Source organism: Callospermophilus lateralis, chromosome 3, assembly GCF_048772815.1.
Source record: "Callospermophilus lateralis isolate mCalLat2 chromosome 3, mCalLat2.hap1, whole genome shotgun sequence".
In the NCBI taxonomy this organism is placed as follows: Eukaryota; Metazoa; Chordata; class Mammalia; order Rodentia; family Sciuridae; genus Callospermophilus; species Callospermophilus lateralis.
The window spans coordinates 4,681,037-4,701,008 of record NC_135307.1 but is presented as its reverse complement, the minus strand read 5'-3'; the positions used below and the strand labels follow the sequence as shown (position 1 = coordinate 4,701,008).

The 19,972-nt window shown below is 43.9% G+C and overlaps 1 protein-coding gene across 6 annotated transcripts in view; it reads right to left on the bottom strand.

Moving 5' to 3' along the window:
• The window catches only part of Mok (MOK protein kinase), a 47,903-nt gene that overhangs the window by 22,858 nt on the left and 5,073 nt on the right, over positions 1–19,972 (bottom strand). For 3 of the 6 annotated variants that reach the window (XM_076849615.1, XM_076849618.1, XM_076849617.1), the window contains exon 2: positions 10,444–10,558. The exons of 1 other annotated variant lie outside the window; for it this stretch is intronic. In XM_076849615.1, the coding sequence (XP_076705730.1) occupies positions 10,444–10,558 (115 nt within the window). Of the gene's footprint in view, positions 1–9,106; positions 9,294–10,443; positions 10,559–19,972 lie in introns of those variants that run through there. 2 more of the 6 variants (XM_076849621.1, XM_076849622.1) reach the window with 2 other exon arrangements.

The following is a 19,972-nucleotide window of genomic DNA, read 5'->3' as shown; positions in this document are numbered from 1 at the left end:
CGTACACTATCTAGAAAAGCCCCGAGTATTTGGGAATGAAACAACAGATTTCTAAAAATCCATGGGTAAGGAAGAAATCTCACGCGAAATTAGCATATCAAAAAGTAAAGCACAGCACATCGAAGTTTTGATGACACTTAGAAGGATATTTGTGACTTTAAATGTTTTATTATGAAGTGTTTACCTTAAGAAGGCAGAATAAATTAGGTGCAGTGACACACGCCTGTAATCCCAGCAGCTCAGGAGGTTGAGGCATGAAGATCACAAGTTCAAGGCTAGCCTCAGCAACTTAGTGAGGCCCTAAGCAACTTATCAAGATCCTATCTCAAAATAAATAAAAAGGGCTGGGGATGAGACTCAGTAGTTAAGCATCCCTGGGTTCAATCCCCAATATCAAAAAAAAAAAAAAAAAAAGATATGAATTCTTCCACGAACTGCTACAGATTTGACATAATCCCATTCAAAATCTCTGTAGTTTTTATTTTGTATGGAATTGACAAGCTGGTTCTAAAATATTTATAGAAATACAAAGGACTCAAAGTAGGCAAAATGTTTCCAAAAAGAAAAACTAAATGGAAGATAAATATTACCCAACTTCAAAACATACTGTTAAACTACATGAACCAAAACAGAAGGGGGAGCTGGGGTTGTAGTGGTAAAGCACCTGCCTAACATGTGTGAGGCACTGGGTTCAATTCTCAGCGCCACATATAAATAAATAAATAAATAGATAGATAGATAAATAAATAAAGGTTCATAAAATACATATATGCATGTATGTATATATATATGTTTATGGGTCTGTGTGTGTGTGTATGAGGTAGCCCTGTGACCAGAGGCTACACAAAGCTTGGCTCCCCTCTCTGCTCTCTGCTTTATAATATATATACACACACACACACATAAATACATATATATATGACAAACCCTTCTTAAAAAAAAAAAAAAAACAGTAGGGAGTTGAAATAAGGATAGTCAAAGTCAAAGAGATCCATGAAACAGAATAGAGTCCAGACAGACCTATACTTTTTATTATGACACACTTTATTTTTAAAGATATCAACTAGTTCAGAGTAAGGTGGAAAGATTGTCACAGGAGAAGAAAAGTTTCTGAAGAAGAGTCTGAGGAGCTCCTAGAGAGAAAGGAACAACTCAGTTCCAGTAGGGTTTTTGACATCGTGATGGAAAAGAATTTCAGCATGCACCAGCCAGAGACACAGGCAGAAGTTTATTTAGGAAAGCAGAGGCACGTTCAGGGGACAATGTGGTCCATCTCAAGACAAAAAGTTTTGAGGATAAAGCAAGGTATACACATTCAAAGGAGAATGTGGACCACCTTCAGAGGGAAAAACAGCCCAGACCCACACTTTTGTAGTCAACTGGCTTCTGACAAACCAGCCTATGAGGAAAAGGAACATTTTTTTTTTTTTTTCTCTTTTTTAGAAACATCTTTAACAAATGGTGCTGGAACAACTAGATATCCACTGGGGAAAAGATAATCCTTGGCCTCTGTACCTCACAATATACACAAAAATTAATTTGAGATGGATCATGGACCTAATTGTAAAAGTTAAAGTTGTATTTTTAGAAGAAAATATACCATTGTCCCAGCCTGGGGATAATTAAAGATTTCTAAGACTGAGAACAGAAAACAAAAACCATAAAAAGGAGATAATTCCATACACTGGGTTTGACATTAAAAATTTCAGCATATCAGCCAAATGTGGTGGCCACACCTGTAATAACAGCTACTCTATGAGGCTGAGGCAGGAGGATCATAAGTTCAAGGACAGTCTTAGCAACTTAGCAAGACCCTGTCTCAAAGTAAAAAATAAAAAGAGCTGGGGATAAGGCTCAGTGGTAGAGAATCCCTGGGTTCAATACCTAGTACAAAAAAAAGGGGCTGGGGCTGGGGCTCAGTGGTAGAGCGCTTGCTTTGCACGTGTGAGGCCCTGGGTTCCACCCTCAGCACCACATAAAATAAATAAATAAATAAATAAAGATATGTGTTCATCTACAACTAAAAAATATTGTTAAAAAAAAACCCAGCACATCAAAAGATGCAAAGATAGTACAGACGTTCCTTCCTCTTCCTTTTCTGTTCTCCTACTCTCATGGCCTGCCCTGCCCTGCCCACAGGAGGGCCTGTCACAGCTCCCTCCTCTTCCTGGCCCTCTCCCCTTCCTCCTCTTAGAATGAGAGAAATCATAGGGAAAATGGACCAGAAAATCAGACGTGCAAAAACTAACCCAAAACGTAAGTCACGAAGGATTTATACACAGAACATACAAAGGACTCCTACAAACAACTCAATAAAAAGACACATAGCCCAATATTTAAAATAGGAAAAAAAAAAAACCTGAACAGACACTTCAAAAAGGAAGGTACATGAACAGCCAGAAGGCATGTGAATTGGTGGTCATCGTTGTTGGTCATTAGCAAGTGGAGGCCAAAATCTCTAGATGACATGGCACAGTGACCAACAGCTGACTTAGAAGGCTACCAACCAGGGCTGGGCTGGGGCTCCTGGCAGAGCAGTTGTCTAGCACCTGTGAGGCCCTGGGTTCCATCCTCAGCACCACATAAAAACAAACAAAATAAAGGCATGCTGTCCATCTACGACTACCAAAAAAATGTTTTTTTAATTAAAAAAGGAAAAAAAAAATGCTCCTAACACCAAATGCTGGCTGAGGATGTGAAGCATTTGGAACTTATTCTTTGCCGGCGGGAATCCAAAGCTACAATGACTTTGGAAAAGGCCTAGCCTCAGTTTCTTATAAAGTTAATGTTTGCCCACCTTTGATCCAGTGATTGCATTTGTAAATAATTAAGTAGGAAAAAAGAAAATACATATCCAGAAGTCTTAGGACTTTCATGGCAGCTTTATTCACGGTTGGCCACAACAGAAAACAACCCCTCTGACAGAACAGATAAACTGTATGTAGTCACAGACTGGAACAAATACTACTCAGCATTAAAAAAGGGACAAACATCTGCTGGACTCCGTGGTTCATGCCTGCAATCCCAGCAGCTTGGGTCGCCGCAGGAGGATCAAGAGTTCAAAGCCAAACTCAGCAAAAAAGCAAGGCGCTAAGCGACTCAGTGAGACCCTGTCTCTAAATAAAATACAAATAGGGTTGAGGAGTGGCTCAGGGGTCAAGTGCCCTGAGTTCAATCCCCAGTACCCACCCCCTGCAAAAAAAGGGACAAACCTGTTAAGATAACCATGACAACTCTGCTGCGCCAATGGAACTGGGCATGAGAACACAGATGTGAGATTTCACGTAGTCTGAGATTCTAGGAGGGAGTAAAGAAAACAGCCGTGGCCGTCTGGGAAGGGAGTGGGAGACTGAAAAGAGATGGGAAGGAATTTTCGAGGGTGGGGCCAGGGCTGTAGTTCAGTGGTGAGTGCTGGCCTAGCATGTGTCAGGCACTGGGTTTCACCCTCAGCACCACAGAAAAATAAATGAAATAAAGGTATTGTGTCCACCTACAACTAAAAATATTCAAAAAAGAAAGAAAGAAAGAAATTTTTTAGGGTGACATTAATCACATGGGAATGTCTGTTTGCCAAAACTGTACAGGTAAGCTATTCGCCCTTTATATATGCAAGTTTACCTTAGAAAAAAGACAGTTGGGGCCAAGGGTACAGCCAAGCAGCAAAGCAATTCAGTGCTTGCTAAGCATGTGCCAGACGCTGGGTTTGATCCCCAGCAAAACAAACCAACCAACCAAACCAAATCTGTATAATATTATGAATCTCATGTTTGTATCCCCCAAATTTCATATCAGGGAACCCTAACGCTTGTTGGGTGTTCCTGGGACAGGAGACTTAGGTATGAGGAGGTAGCCCTGTGACCTGAGGCTATAGAAGCTTGGCTCCCCTCTCTGCTCTCTGAGGGCACAAGATGACCCTGAGAAAATCTGTAAGCAGGCCCTCCCACCAGACACCAGATCTGCCAGCACCTGGATCTTGGACTTCCAGGCTCCAGAACTGAGAAACAGACATCTGCTCTTTGATCCACCAGTCTGTGGTCCTTTATTTTAGCAGCCCAAACCACACTAAGGCATACATACTGACCAGGTAGGAGAAGGGGACTGTGCAGAGGCACAGACTAAATTAAAACAGCAGGGTTTCCATCCTGCTGCTAGGTAGGGTTCATTACTCTTTACTTTGTATTTGTTTGAGATTTTCCATACTTTATTTTTAAGTAGCAGAAAACCTATCTAAAGTAACTCATGAATTTCTTGCCTTTGTTTCTATTTCTTCCTTACAAAGTAGCTTTTTATGTTCCTAAAAAGGAACATGGAGGCCACTTAGTGAGTAGACATGGGCGGAAGCTCCCGAATGCACAGTGCCAAGTGGGTGGGGGCCGAAGGCATGGTCTCTGATCCAAAAGATGGCCACATTGGCATCTTGCTTCCAGGGTCGAGGGTCGAAGTGAGATTAAATGGCATTGACACACAAGTCACCTGGTGCTGTTCCTGGCACCAGATGTCAGTGAGTCCCTGCCATGAGCTTCACTATTTTTGCTAGTATCATCTCTCTTCAATTTCCAAAATCATCTCCAAGCCCTTGGACCCTGCCTTACCTGCCAAGGAAGAGCTGGTTCATATGGCAAGCCTCGGGGCTGTTGCCTACAGGCACCACGAGTGTGCCCCTGCATGATTTCACTAGACCCCACAACGACCTTAGGAGGTGGATGCCGTGTTGTCCCTCCTGTATAAGGAAGGAAACGAGGGCACAGAAAAATGAAGAGCTGTGCAAGGTCACAAAACTAAAAGCCTACGAGCAGAGGGGCTTCCGGTTCTGCTTTTAAGTGGGAGCCTCTGCCGGCCAGACTTAGCTCATTACTGAGCCTTCTGCTTCAGGGCATGAGGAGAGACCCCAACAAGACCATGAGTAAGGGTCTTAAAAATATTTCTACAGGCAAAATACAGAATAAAATCATTGCCAAAGGCAGCCTCTACTTAACTGGATACTTTTGGGGATTACAGGTGGGAGAAAATAGTGAAGACAACAAAGAAAAATGAGGGGGACTTGGTCTTCCTGCAGGCTAGAGCCCAGGAGCTAGCCTCACCTCTGAGGAACATGGAGAAACAGTCTCCAGAGTTGCCAGGCCCTGCCCCAGACAGTACCAAGGTGTTCTTTGGTTATCTTACTTTACTTGAACTTCATATTAGAAAGATATTTGCAAAAGCCATCAATTTCTTTTTTTTAATATTTAGTTTTTTAGGTGGACACAATATCTTTATTTTATTTTTACGTGGTGCTTGAGAATCGAACCCAGTGCCTCACGAATGCCAGGTGAGCGCACTACCACTTAAGCCACATCCCCAGCCCCAAAAGCCATCAATTTCAATTCCAAGTAGGAGGAAAGGAGTGGAAGTAAAGTTGGAGGGGTCAGGGGGCAGAGGCTTTGAATGCCAACATCATCCTGCATGAGTGACATAGTGTGATCTTCTTCTGCCAATGCTTCACCTTTCCCAAACCACCCAAGCAACTGTGCAACATGACTTTGAGGACTCACTTAGACAATGAGAAGTAGAACAGAAACGGATGGCTAAGGGCACCCAAAATCAACTTTGATATTGCTCTTTAAGTAAACAAGACAACTTCTTTGATAATGATGACAGAATACTACAGAAAGATACTCCCATGTAAAAGCCAGAAGTATTATTTTCATGTCTGAAAACAAGAACAAGGGCTACAGTGTATGGCTTAGGGGTATGTTGCTTGCCTAGCAGGCAGGAAACCCTGGGTTCCACCCCCAGCACCACAAGAAACAAAGAAACAGCATTATACTTGGACCAGTATCAGTTACACTGGAACATCCAAAAACTACAAATTATTAGCAATCTCATCCTTAGAGATGACACCAAAAGCAGAAGAAACTAACAATTCTTTTTCCCATATAAATCAGAATTAACAGCAACACTTTTAAGAACAGAAGTTCATGATCAATGAGTAGTACCAGATCTCCTGTACTTGTCTTGATTGTTGTTTTGCTATTTTGTGGTACTGGGGGTCTTCCCCACTGAGCTGCATCCCAGTCCTTTTTTTTTTTTTTTTTTGATACTTATTTTTTAGTTTTAGGTGGACACAACATCTTTATTTTATTTTATGTGGTGCTGAGGATCGAACCCAGCGCCCCTCGCATGCCAGGCGAGCGCGCTACTGCTTGAGCCACATCCCCAGCCCCGCCCCCAGTTCTTTAAATCTTTTATTTTGAAATAGGGTCTTGCTACTTGTCCAGGCTGGTCTCGAACTTGCAATCCTCCTGCCTCCGCCTCCTGAGTAACTGGTATAACTGGTGTGCACCACTGGGCCTGGCTTCTGTATTTATTTATTTATTTATTTTTGTTTGCTTGTTCTGTCTTATTTTTTACCTTTTATGTTGAAATTATTTTAGACTTTCAGAAGAGGTGTAAATATGGAGTCTACCCAATTTGTATAACATTTATCAAAACTAAAAAACTGACACTGGTACAACTATTACTTAAACTTGAGGTATCCCATGTTTTTCCACTAATGTCTTTTCTCTTCCAGGATCTAGGATGCCACCTGCAGTGAAGTTATCATGTCCCCCGTGAGTCATCTCCAATCTGCAATAGTTCCTCAGTCTTTGTTTTTCACTGCCATGACAGCCTTGGGCTAGGAAGGTGTTTTGTGGAATGTCCCCCAATCTGGACTCCCCTGCTGTGCTCTCAGGGTTACATTGGGATTATGGCTTTGGGGAGCCAGCATCGAGGTGGCACAGCCTGTCCATCCTGGTCCACTGTGTCCCTGTCTCACCACTGACGGTGACCTGGACCATTTAGCCACAGTGGGACCTGCCAGGTTTCTAACTGTAATGCCATTGTTTGTCCCTTCTCTTCTTTCTTTCTTTCTTTTTTTTTTAATTGTATTTTATTTATTTCTTTTTTTTCAAGAGAGAGTGGGAGAGAGAGAGAGAGAGAGAGAGAGAATTTTTTAATATTTATTTTTTAGTTCTCGGCGGACACAACATCTTTGTTTGTATGTAGTGCTAAGGATCGAACCCGGGCCGCACGCATGCCAGGTGAGCGCGCTACCGCTTGAGCCACATCCCCAGCCCCTGTCCCTTCTATTCTTTAGAAGCAAATCACTAAGTCCAATCAACACTCAAGAGGAAGAAAGGAAGCCCTACCTCCTGGAGGAAGGGATACCAAACAATAAGAGGATCTGTCAGAACTTCCACAGTAATTAATCAACACTAGCTAGTATTTATTATTGATGGCAATCAGAGTAATTACAATTAATATCTGGAGGGCTGGGGTTGTGGCTCAGTGGTAGAGCGCTCACCTAGCACATGTGAGGCGCTGGGTTTGATCCTCAGCACCACATAAAAATAAATAAATAAAATGTATTAAAATATATTTTTTAAAAATTAATATTTGGAAAGTTTTTACCATAAAGAAATGACAAATATATGAGGAAACAGATATATTTAACCTGATTTAAACATTACATGATGTGCCAGGCGTGGTGGTATACATCTGTAATCCCAGCGGCTCAGAAAGCTGAGGCAGGAGGATCATGAATTCAAAGCCTCAGCAACTTAGCGAGGCCTGTCTCTAAATACAAAAAATGGGCTCATGATATAGCTCAATAGTTAAGTGCCCTGGGTTCAATCCCAAGTACCAAAAATAAATAAATAAATAAAAATTTTAAAAAATAAATTTAAAAAATTATACAATGTATACATGTATCAAAACATTACATGACACCCCATTAATATTTATAATTTCTATGTTTTGTGTATGAGCTTAAAAATAAATGAAATTTTAAAAATAAAGTATCTAGGAGGAAATATTTTAGGGCTATATAGAAATCCTATTTCTCTTCATAGTTTCACCCATTAATTTAGCATGCATCAGCCTGTAATAATTTAACATATAACAATAAACATGTAATAATGAACTCGTAATTATTTCTATAGTCAGAAATGACTTTTAAGTTTCCCCCAGAAATGATTTCTGACTGCAAAAATTATTACATGTGCATTCTAATGATGGTTCCCTATTTCCCTTATCCCCCTACATGTATTAAGTGAAATTCTTCTATGAGAAAGAATCATTTCTTCATCCCATTTATTTATTTTATGGGTATGCTCTCATAGGTACTTGAATAGAGATGGGAAGGAGAGCCAGGCACGGGTGTGATGGGTTGGCACCACCAGCACTATTTGCCAAGAGCCCTGGAAGCATCAGCACCCAGTACTAGGACACCCAGTGTCCAGATCTTAGTTTCTAAATACCTTCCTCCAATGAAAGGAATCAGGGCTCCTTAGAGAAATGGCAGGTTCTAGGGCTGGAGCAAGGAAAGTATAAAAGGAGCACAGAAAGCCTCGTAGCGCCAACAAATACTAAAAGAAAGAAAAGAGGATAGGTCATATCAAAAGAACGCTTCCCTTGGCCACAGCAGACCAACCGTGAGGGGATTCCTGTGTCCCAGGGTGGGATGGCTGGTAGGTTGGTTGGTTTATTTATTTATTTATTTATTTTTGTAGTTGTGAATGGACAGCATGCCTTTTTATGTGGTGCTAAGGATCAAACCCAGTGCCTCACCCTGCTAGGCAAGTGCTCTGCCACTGAGCCACAGTCTCAGACCCATCCTAGGGTTTTTAAGACATATATAAAGAGCAAATCAGAACTCACAAAATGAAATCCAATGTCCAGTTCTCCTTGGGTTTGGACTACACAGCTTTGGCAGGTCCTAAGGCACGTTAATAAATGCCTGTTGAAACTAAAACTCAGCACTGGGTCACGTGACTGAGCCTGTGCATCCAAATAGCACAAAACACCAGCCACTGTGACACTTCATATTACAGACACTGAACTGAACACCCACTGTGAGGCTTTAAGAGGGTAGAAACTTAATCTGGCTATGGTGATTGGAGGTCGTTATTCTGGAGGTAACAGGATTAGCAAAGGTCTGCTCTCAGAACTCGCCAACCTTCTTCACCAGAAACCTTTCTGTATCCCTCTTCCCATGGGCACCTGTGTGACCAAGTGTGGTCTCCTCACAGCACTGCTGTGAGTGCAAAACTCTGGGGCTCAGCATCCACCCACTGTGTACGCTTACCTCTTCACCAAAATGACAGCAGCAGCACACCCGTGGTCACCTTCAAGTTCTCTCTCCCTGAAACCCACAGTGAGAACCTGAAAGGATCCAGTCCTCAGTCCTTGGGGTGGGGGGCAAAGGTGCCACCCCTGCTGCTCAAAGTCCAGTGCTGGCTGCTGGGGCGGGGGCTCACAGGGTGCCTGCGGAGGAAGCTGCTCTCCGCTCTCTCCATGCTGGGTCGTCAGCATACCGTGCATCTAATTCTCTGTCTTTGGTAGTCTGAAGGTAAAGATGGATGGAATGGGGGGTTGGGGACAGAGAGTGTGGAATATGTAGAGGAAGAGGTCCCAGGAAAGGCAAAGCAGAAGACCTTGAGTCTTGGAAGTGGTAGGTGAACCACCATGTGGTCTGGGCAGTAAAGAACCAGGATTTGGCTTTGGTGAAAAGTGAATTCAAACCCAGAGGTGCAGAGCTAGTGACAAGGTAAGGGCACTTCCCCTCCTGTGCAAAGCAAGGATGACAGCTACCTGGACGAGATGTCACGAGGATGAAGTGCTACTCTCAACCCTCTCTAGTGAGATGAACTGGCAACAACACTCCTCTTCTGACCTGAGAAATGACTTTTCATACTTAGAGTCTGAAATCAAGGTCTATACCCTAAAACTCTGCGGAAGGCTGTGCATCAATACAGTGAAATAATTATGCTTTCAAAATTCTTTGGCTTTGGCTATTTAGAGACATAAATTACTGGCCTCAGACTTTTTATTGAAAAGTTTCATGTTACAATGAAGCCAGCACTCACTTCCTCGTTCAGACAGTTTCCTAATGGCATCCATTTTTGGCTTGTTGGTGTAGTGTATGTTGAGAAGCTGGCCAACTCTTGAGACCATCAGAGTCTGCTCTGAAAGAAAAAGCCAGGGCCGTCCCCCACAGGCGTGAGCATGAACCACAGTTCCTCCCCACGGACGGGCAGCTGAGGTCACCCAGGAAAGAAGTTCCTCTATCCCTACCTGGAAATCATTCCTCATCATGTCCACATGCTTCACAAGTAATTAAACTGCAAGCACCTCTAATGCACCTGGACGAAGGTCTGATTTGTAAGACCCCTACACACATACAACTCTTTGAGTGAGTCATGCCTTTACAACTTAAAATCTCACACCATTCATCACTGACATCATTGTAAGCCTGGACAAGAGGAAATGCCAGCATCGTAAGCAGCTCTTCAGCCCATGACCCCCAATGCCCAAGGGATTGGAGTACTTATTTACAACTAAATGAACAGTTTTCCCAGGACAGAGACTGCCCTAAACTCAAGGCTGCGCCAGCACTGGGTGGCGGCTGTCTCGGACACCTACCTTTCAAAGTGCTGTTTCATTTGCTTACACGCATAGTAGTTTCCATCTCTCAGGCTCTGCATCTTCATGACTTCAGAAAATGTTCCCTCTCCTATTTTGCCAATTGCTTTATAGTCTGTAAGTAAAGTAATTATAAAGACAAAATTTTATTTATGCACAGATTTTTATATTCACTTCCACGCTGCACACTATCATCATGTAACTTAACAGCACCATGCTGAGGGTCAGATCCGTGGCCAGCAAGATTGTGCTGCCCTCCCAGCAGGGAAGCAGGCTGGGTGCTAGTGACATCTTGCTCTCCCTTGAATGACAGGAGCCACAGCCCCAGTGACAAGAAGCACCACTACCCCGTAAGACTCGGAAAGCAGTGAGGTGATGCCAGCTGGGGCTGTTCAGTGGAGTGGCAGGATCACATCACCAGCACCACTGAGCATTCTTCTGAATTTCACCCTCCCTGGTCCTAGGGAGCGCACAGCTCATCTGCAGCAGTTTTGTGTAATAAGCACAAGTCCTAATTTTCTGAAAGCTGCCAGCAGCTCCTTCTGGCTTTGATGCTACCACCATCACCCCCCACCCTACTCATGGTTTTGTAATCCTCTGATTCACTATGCTAAACAACTTCCTGCTGGAAATACCCACAGTAGTTTCTGCTTTCCTGAACGACCTCTGACATCAAATGAGTCCCTTGAAGTGGGGTCGGCTGTGAAGACAACCTGAGCTTCTGTGGCCCTGGCTTTGCAGTCAGGAGGCAGAGCACAGGCAGGAATTCTGCAGAGCTGGGAGCCCATGACGATGCCAATGATCCACCGCCCGCTGCAGCCTCTGGCCCAGGGGGGTGGGAAGAGTCAGAGAAGGATTCTACTGACTGCCTCCACACAGGATTCCAAGAAAAGGATGGCACAGGCAAGAACTACAACTTCTCAAGGAGAAATGGAAGGAATGAGAAAGCCCTGAGTGCAGAAGTCCCCACTGGGTTGCAAATGTTTCTACATCCCAAATAACAGGAGAACAAGACTGCAGAAAACCTTGGCAGAGAGCAGTCTGTGCACCTCTCAGAGGATCAAATAACCCAGCCTCAGGGATGTGCTGTGTTCAGGAGTAGCGGCTTGCCAGTGTGCACAAGGCCCTGGTTTCCATGCCCACTACTGCCGGGGAAAGAAAGGCTAACCAGGAGCAAGGCAGCAGGAAGACAATTACTGCGCCCACTCCCACTGTCTTTGGGCATCTGGTTCAGAGAGCTCCCAAGAAGCTCCTGTGAACTGAGACCCAGAAACACAAAAGCAAGGCCATGAAGAAATCAGGCGGGCTAGAGTCAGGTCTGGAAGAGACCCAGGAGGAGGAAGTGACCAGAAGTCAACCATCAGGAGTTTCAGTTGCATTGCTGCAGAAACAAGCCTGGACTAAGAGAGCCCTTGACCTCCGGGCCCTGTCTGCACCAGGACAAAGTAGACTGTAAAGCCATGCTGCTCTAGGTGGGCACGGTGGTGCATGCCTGTAACCTCGGCGCCTCAGGAGGTGGAAGCAGGAAGGCTGTTAAGGTCGAGGCCCACCTCAGCAACTTTGTGAGACCCTGTCTGTGGGAAGCCATTCTCACACGTGATTGGGCAACTCCCGGATTGGGTGTGAGGCGCTCTGGCTAAACTGTGTCGGAGCTTTCCCCACCCTCTCCTGTCCGTGTGGGGGTGTGACTGACCACTGACCCTGAGGCCAATCACTGACCCTGACCTTGGAGTGCTGCCCCCCCCCACCTTCATTGGATGGAATTCTCCCCTGAATTTCTTGTTCCCCAATAAAAGGCCGCTCCCTGGCGTGCTCTCTCTCTCTCTCCCGCTAGCCCTGAGTAATCCTTGCTGCCCTGCCGGGCGGTTCGAGGTGTCAGCCAGAGAGGTGAGAGCCGTCTGGGACCTGGTCATATAAAAAGGTAATTGAGTCTGTGTGTTTTATTTTGATCTCACTAGCTAACTTTTATGCCAAGAACCTCTTTAATGAAACCAGTGCGCTGGTCGCATGGTGGAACTGCCTCAGCAACTTTGTGAGACCCTGTCTCTGAATAAAACATAAAAAAAATAAAAAGGGCTCAAGATACAGCTCAAGGGGCTGGGGCGGGGGCTCAGTGGTACAGAACTCAGCTGCTATGCGTGAGGCACTGGGTTCGATCCTCAGCACCACATAAAAATAAAATAAAAAAGGAAGTAGATCAGGGTAGAGTACCCTTGGGTCCAAGTCCCAGAACCACTTAAAAAAAAAAAAAATCTGTGCACTCCCATCCACTGCTGAAGGCATAAATCGGTATACTCATTTGGGAGGACAATTTGACAATATCTATAAATCTTTTTAAGATGTGCATATGCTAGGGCTGATTGTGGTACAGCACTTGCCGAGCACATGTGAGGCACTGGGTTCCATCCTTGGCACCATGTAAAAATAAGTAAATAAATAAAATGAAGTTATTATTTTTAAAAAGATGTACATATCTGAACCGACAATTCTAAAACATACCATATTAAAAAATGTAGGAGGTTGTTAGTGCAGCATTATTTTTAAATTTTATTTACATATTCCTTTTTTAGTGTAGCAGTACTTAATAGGGAAAAACTGAAAAACCAAAAATACCCCCACGGGGAACTAGATGATGATGACGATGATGATGATGATAATGATGATGACTGGTACTGGGGACTGAACCAGGGGCATTTAATCCTGAGCTATATCCCCAGCCTTTTTTGTATTTTATTTAGAGACAGGGTCTCTCTAAGTTGCCTATGGCCTCACTAAGTTGCTGAGGCTGGCTCTGAACTTGCCTCATCCTCCCCAGTCATTGGGATTATAGGTATGCACTACTGAACCCGGCTAATCATGTTGTAATCCATATAATGGAATACACTATCTATATTTAAGACTGATACAGAAAGATCCTTAAAGATTACATCCTTGGGCTGGGTATATAGCTCAGTTGGTAGAGTGCCTGCCTTGCATACACAAGGCCCTGGGTTCAATCCCCAGCATCACAATAAAAAAAAGACATCCTTGAAGACACACACCTCGCATGAGCCCACATGCGGGCACACAGGGCTCTTTCTGACAGGTAAGGTTATAGGTGTCTCCTTTCCTAAGTCAGATAATTTCCACAATGTTATTTTTTATGAGAGCACTATTTCTTTTTAATCAACAAGAAGAACTAAAGAAAATAGTCCAGAAAAGAAAAGTGGTGGTAAAAGTTACAAAATGGTGATAACTGTTGGAATGAGGTAAAGGATATGTTTTAGAGCTCTGATATTACTCTCTCTACTCTGACATGCTTAAAATTTTTTCTAATAAAAACAATACCTTCTGGGCTGGGGTTGTGGCTCAGCAGTAGAGCGCTCGCCTAGCAAATGCAGGGCACTGGGTTTGATCCTCGGCACCACATATAAATAAATAAATTAAGTAAAGATATTGTGCCCAGGCTGGGATTGTGGCTCAGTGGTAGAGTGCTCCCCTAGCACGGGCAGGACCTGGGTTCGATCCTCAGCACCACATAAAAATAAAGGCATTGTGTTAAAAAAAAAAAAAAAAAGTTAAAAAAAAAAGATATTGTGCCCAACTACAACTAAAAAAATAAATATTAAAAAAAAAACAAAAAACACTAGGAAACCCAAGGAGTCATGAGATCAGGATAGTGAAAAAGCAACCCAGGAAAGACTTCCAGCCCAAAATGCCCACAAAGGACAAGGCAAGAACCAGAAAGAGAGCTGGGAGTTATCCATTATAGCATCTAGTAAGCATTACCTTAACTAACATACCTGAAATAAGGGATAATTTATAAAATAGAGAAATAGAATATAGACTTTTGGACTGAGGCTGTAGCTCAGTGGTACAGCACTTGCCTAGCACATGTGAGGCACTAAGTTCGATCCTCAGCATCACATAAAAATAATAAAGATAGGTTGAGGACTTAATTCAGTTGGTAGAGTGCTTGCCTCGCAGGCACAAGGCCCTGGGTTCAATTCCCAGCACCACACACACACACACACACACACACACACTAATAATAATAATAATAATAGATTAAAAAAGAACATAGACTCTTTTTTGTTTTGTTTTTTGGGTGTTGGGGATTGAACTCAGAGGTAGTTTACCTCTGGGCTATATCCCCAGTCCTTTTTACTTTGAGACAGGGTCTCGCTAAGTTGCATAGAGAGCCTTACCAAGTTGCTGAGGCTGGCTTCAAACTTGTGATTCACCTACCTCAGCCTCCTAAGACAACTGGGAGTACAGTTGTATACCACCTTACCCAGCAATGATAGACGTAAAAAAAAAAAAAAATTATTCTATTTGTTTGTTTTTATGTGTGCTAAGAATCAAACCTAGGGCCTCACATGTGCTAGGCAAGTGCTCTACCACCAAGCTACAGCCACAGTCAAATGATAGGCTTTTGAGAAGAGTATTTGTAAGATTTCACATTTTAAAATCTGCTATTTAATAAAGTAACTTTGTGAGAATTCAACCTACCTAGATTTTTTTTTTTTTTCTGAACATGTTAGTATTTGCCTGAGATTGTATCCTCCTTGCAAGCTACTAATTAAAATGCTATTATTTCATGGGTGCTGGCAGAAGAGGCTTGTGTCTTCTTGGGTAGAAGACAAAGGACTTTATTATTCATGGTACAGAAAGGTATATGCATTAATACATTTTCCATGACTATAATCAAAAAGCTTCATCCCCATCCTAACTCCTGGAACCTGTGAATATGACCATATATATGAATAAGAATCTTGCAGAAGGATCTTGAGATGAAAACAATCTAGATTACCCATGTGGATGCTGAATGCAAGGATGCACACAAAGGTGTGGTGCAAGCCTATAATGCCAGCATCTTGAGAGGCTGAGGCAGGAGGGAATTTAAAGGGCTGGTGTTCTGGGGTGGAGCACTTGCCTAGCATGCAGGATGCCCTGTGTTCAATCCCCAGTACCACAGACAAAAAAAAGACACAAAGTAGAATGGGAGTTGCCAGGAGCTGGGGGAGGGGAAAAGGGTGCAGAATTTCAGTCATCAGGATGAAAACGTATGCAGAGCAGTTGTAAACCTATAAAACACAAATGCACGTGTGCGCCTGACAACGCTGTGATGCAGGAAATCCATTAAGATCTCGTGTTACATGTTTTACACGATCTGAAAAACACAGACACACACAAGAGGGACACGGTGACAGAGACAGAGCCTGGAGCGGAGCCACAGGAAGCTGGGCTCCAGGGAGACCCAACACAGATGGGAAGGAACTGCCCTCTGCAGACACCTTGGGGGGGGGGGCAGTGTTCCCCAGCTTCTGTGCTTTACACCACCCAATTGGGATAGCCTGTTGCAACAGCCTTGGAATCTAACAAAGAACACAACTGGCATTTTTTAAATCTAAAACAACAATTTTTTTTTCATTCAAGAAAAGAGTCTTTCTGAGCATACCAATTTAAGAAGTCACTCAGAAAAGACTTTTGAGCCCATCAAAGTAAAATAAAACTTTAAAATGAAGTCAAATAAGGGGGAAAGAAAATGGTACCATAGCTCTCTAGACAGAAATGGAAGAAATGACTGGCTAACTACATTTTAACTAAATCCCAGAGCCTCTCTAAAATGGGAAATTTTTCATTAAGTCTTAAAACCAGGCAAGAAGGATTCTAGGTAACCACCAAAAAGCTTCTTTGAAACAAAACCACCAAAAAGACCCCAGGTAGGTTTGCTTAACCCCTCTCCCTAGCCAAGGAACAGCTGCTGTGCTCAAACACCCCTAAAATGTCCCCTACTCTTGGAAGGATGAACCTGGATCGCCCAGAAATCCCTCTGCAAGACCACAGTCTATCGCAGACAGGAAAGAGGCCCCCCCGGGCAGGCCCAGGTGCTCTACTTAGAGTCTTTTTTTTTTTTTTTTTTTTTAATATTTATTATTTATTTTGTTTAGTCTTCAGCGGACACAACATCTTTGTTTGTATGTGGTGCTGAGGATCGAACCCGGGCCACATGCATGCCAGGCAAGCGCGCTACCGCTTGAGCCACATCCCCAGCCCCTGCTTAGAGTCTTAAAGGCCAGTCTTGGGCAGGTGTCTATGAAACACACTTCAGAAGTCTCCACCGTGCCCTAGAAGTTCAGAGTGGCTCCCTCTCCCTGAACTGCTCACCCAGCGGCACAACGTGTGATGTGCACCTGCTGTCTTCTAGGACCCAGAACTTCAGCAAGTGCTAGGCAGGGGGTGCCTACGTGACCAGCCCCGAGAAAAAACCCGGGGTGCTCAACTGCTAACGAGCTTCCCTGGTAGGCCACAGTCCACCCGTGTTCTCAGAATTTGTTGCTGGGGTAACTAAGGGCATCCTGGGCACCTCCACCCAAAGAGCACCCACCCTGTACTTCATGGGGTTTCCTCTGGACGAGGCCCCAGGTGTCTTTCATCATGGTAAATCATAGCTGTGAGCCCCCTAGAAAATCAAGCATCCAGGGGTGATCTTGGGACTCCTGCTCTAATGATATTACGCTGTACTTCAGCCTAAGTGAATTCATGGTAATGTGACTAAATCACTGTGGATGTCAGTGAAAGAACAACCCGAGGAAATATTAGCGCCATCTATGGACCAGGCACTGTGCCCAGTAATGCAGACAAGCAAAGACAAGACACAATCCCAGCCCTGAGGACTAAAAAGTATGTCCCTACACTCCCAATTTCAGGTCCTTTTCTTATAAAAGAGGGGAAGACAAAGAGGAACGCTAGGGCTCACCTAATGTTAAAGGCCAAAGACTGAGAACAAAGCTCATAATATAAACCATATGGTGCTCGGGGTTCAAATCCCAAGACAGACCCGGTGCACCTTGGAGCAGATACCCTGCCCTCCTGTGACATGACTGCTTAGTCTGCTTTGGACCTTCTCCCTAATGGCCACCATCTCCCCAAGGCAAAGGGTTCCACTTGTTCTCTCTGTGCCTGCACACACTCAACAGAGGAACCCAGGAGCAGAGACCAGGGCACACACTACAGGACCAGCTCTTCCCCGTCCCGGGACCATGCTGCAGGGAGACTCAACACATCTGAATCACAGCATTACCACTACTGACAACTCAGCAGCCAGCCTTTCTTTATTCATCTCCACCTGTTTTTTAATAGTTGGGCATTTCCAATCACACAGAGTGATCTCCACCTTAGTTTCCCTTTTTCCAGGTCAGACCATCTACATAAATCTAACAGTGAGGCTAAAAGGACAGGAAGTATGGGTCTGGGGTTGTGGCTCAGTGGTAGAGCGCTCACCTCACACGTGCAAGGCCCTGGGTTCGATCCTCAGCACCACATAAGAATAAATAAGTAGATAAAATAAAGTTATATTAAAATAAAAGAAAAAAAGGACAAGAAAGATAAAGTTGCCAAAAGGATACTCTCTAAATTATTTCTAAAAGTTTCAAAGGCCTCCAATCAACTGTCCTTGAAAATGTTTTTCCTCCATAAAATGATACAGAACGACTTCCTGACCACCCGGCCTCGCTGCTCTCAGAGCAGAACACCATCACAGGGACGCAGGATCCCTCACACCATGTGCTAACAAGAACAAGGTGACAGACTCCCCCCAATCATTGGCTCGGCCGACAAGGCCCAGGGACACATTCTGTGGTACACAGTGCAGCAGAAGCCCAGGGACCCGCTGCGCCTCCTCCCGGTGAATAGCACTCCCTCCTTGGTTTCTGACTCGGTGACTTTCAGACCTTCCTGGATAGTCAGAGGTCACTCTCCATTCCTAGATGATGCTCTGCTGAGCTACAGCCTCGGGCCTTCACAACCTTAGGCAGCTGTCCAGCAAAAGAATCAAGGAACAACCAGCTCGCAAAACTCAGAAGATGAGGAATAAAGGCGTCTCTAGACCTGGAAGTAGGAATGGAAAATGGGAAAGCCTGGGGACAGGGCTGAGGCTCAGTGGTAGAGCACTCACCTAGCACGCGTGAGGCCCTGGGTTAGATCCTCAGCACCACATAAAAATAAATAAATAAATAAAATAAAGGTATTGTTTAAAAAAGAAAGAAAGAAAGAAAATGGGAAAGCCACTTGAGAACACAGCTTTGCAGATTCTCTAAAAGTAAATCCACACTTTGCAATCAGCAGTTCCGTCCTAGGAGTCTACCTGAGAGAGGAAAACACCACGGCAGCCTGGCTCAGCACGGCCAGAAATGACCCAAGTTCTCATGACGTGGTGAATGGACAGACCCTGTGCTACCTTCACATGACCCACAGGGTACTGCTCAGCGATCGACAGAACCAGACTACTACCACACCACCACGTGAGGAATCGCAAAAATGTTGGGCTGAATGAAAGAAGGCAGATTCAAAAGACCACATCTGTTTATGCGCCCATTTGCCACAGCTCATTTTTATTAGATTTCTAGAAAGGAAACACTTAGCAATGGAAAGCAGATCGATGATCCCTGGAGCCAGGAAGGAGAGGGCCTGATTTTACAGGGCGCAGGGACATCCTGAGCAGGGAGGAGGTTCTACACCTTTTCTGTCCACTTGCACTCAAGCTCACCCATAGCACACCAAGACAGGCAGACACCAGCTATTGGGTGCAAACCACACCTCAGAGCCTGTCAGAATCAGGAGGTCTCGTCAAGATGGATCCTTTCCCCACAACATCCTTCAATGCTGGTAGAAAGCTGAATGTAAAAGTCAAACTAAGGGGAATGCCCTTTAAGCAGAAGTTCAAAGAAGAAAGATCCAGAGATGAGCTTGCCATATGTTTTAATTCAAAAACTCACAAACAGAGCGTAAAGACAATAATGATCTTAGAAAATATTGTGGTAAATGTACTTAACAACAGCTAATGTATTTATTATAAAGACCACTTACAAACAAGACAATAGGATTGCTCAGTGAAAACATGGACAAATGGCATAAGGTGACCCACTTAGATAAAACAGCCAAAAATGAAAACTAGTAGCATTCAAATATTGAAAAAGTTTTTTGGGGGGAGTTGCAGTTCTGGCTCAACAGTAGAGCGCTTACCTAGCACGTGCGGGGCCCTGGGTTCAATCCTCAGCACCACATAAAAATAAATAAATAAAAGTATTGTGTCCAAAACAACTAAAAAATAAATATTGAAAAAATATATTTTTTGTATGGGCTGGGGATATGGCTCAAGTGGTAGCGTGCTCACCTGGCATGTGTGTGGCCCAGGTTCGATCCTCAGCACCACATACAAACAAAGATGTTGTGTCCACCGAAAACTAAAAAATAAATATTAAAAAAAATTCTCTCTCTCTCTCTCTCTCTCTCTCTCTCTTTAAAAAAATATTTTTTAAAATAAAGCTTTTTTTTTTTTTTTTTTTTTTTAAATAAGAGACCTTTCCATCTACCAACTGCCAAAGGTTTGCAACAAACATGTGCACTCAGCAGAGTGCACAGAAAGACTGTCTGAGTGGCCCCTGGCATTCCACAGCTAATAAGGAAAGGAGAGGGGTAATATGCAGACCTCCACAGTCCCCGGCAGTCCTGGGCTTCCTGGGGACAGGGATGTGTGCTGACTCAC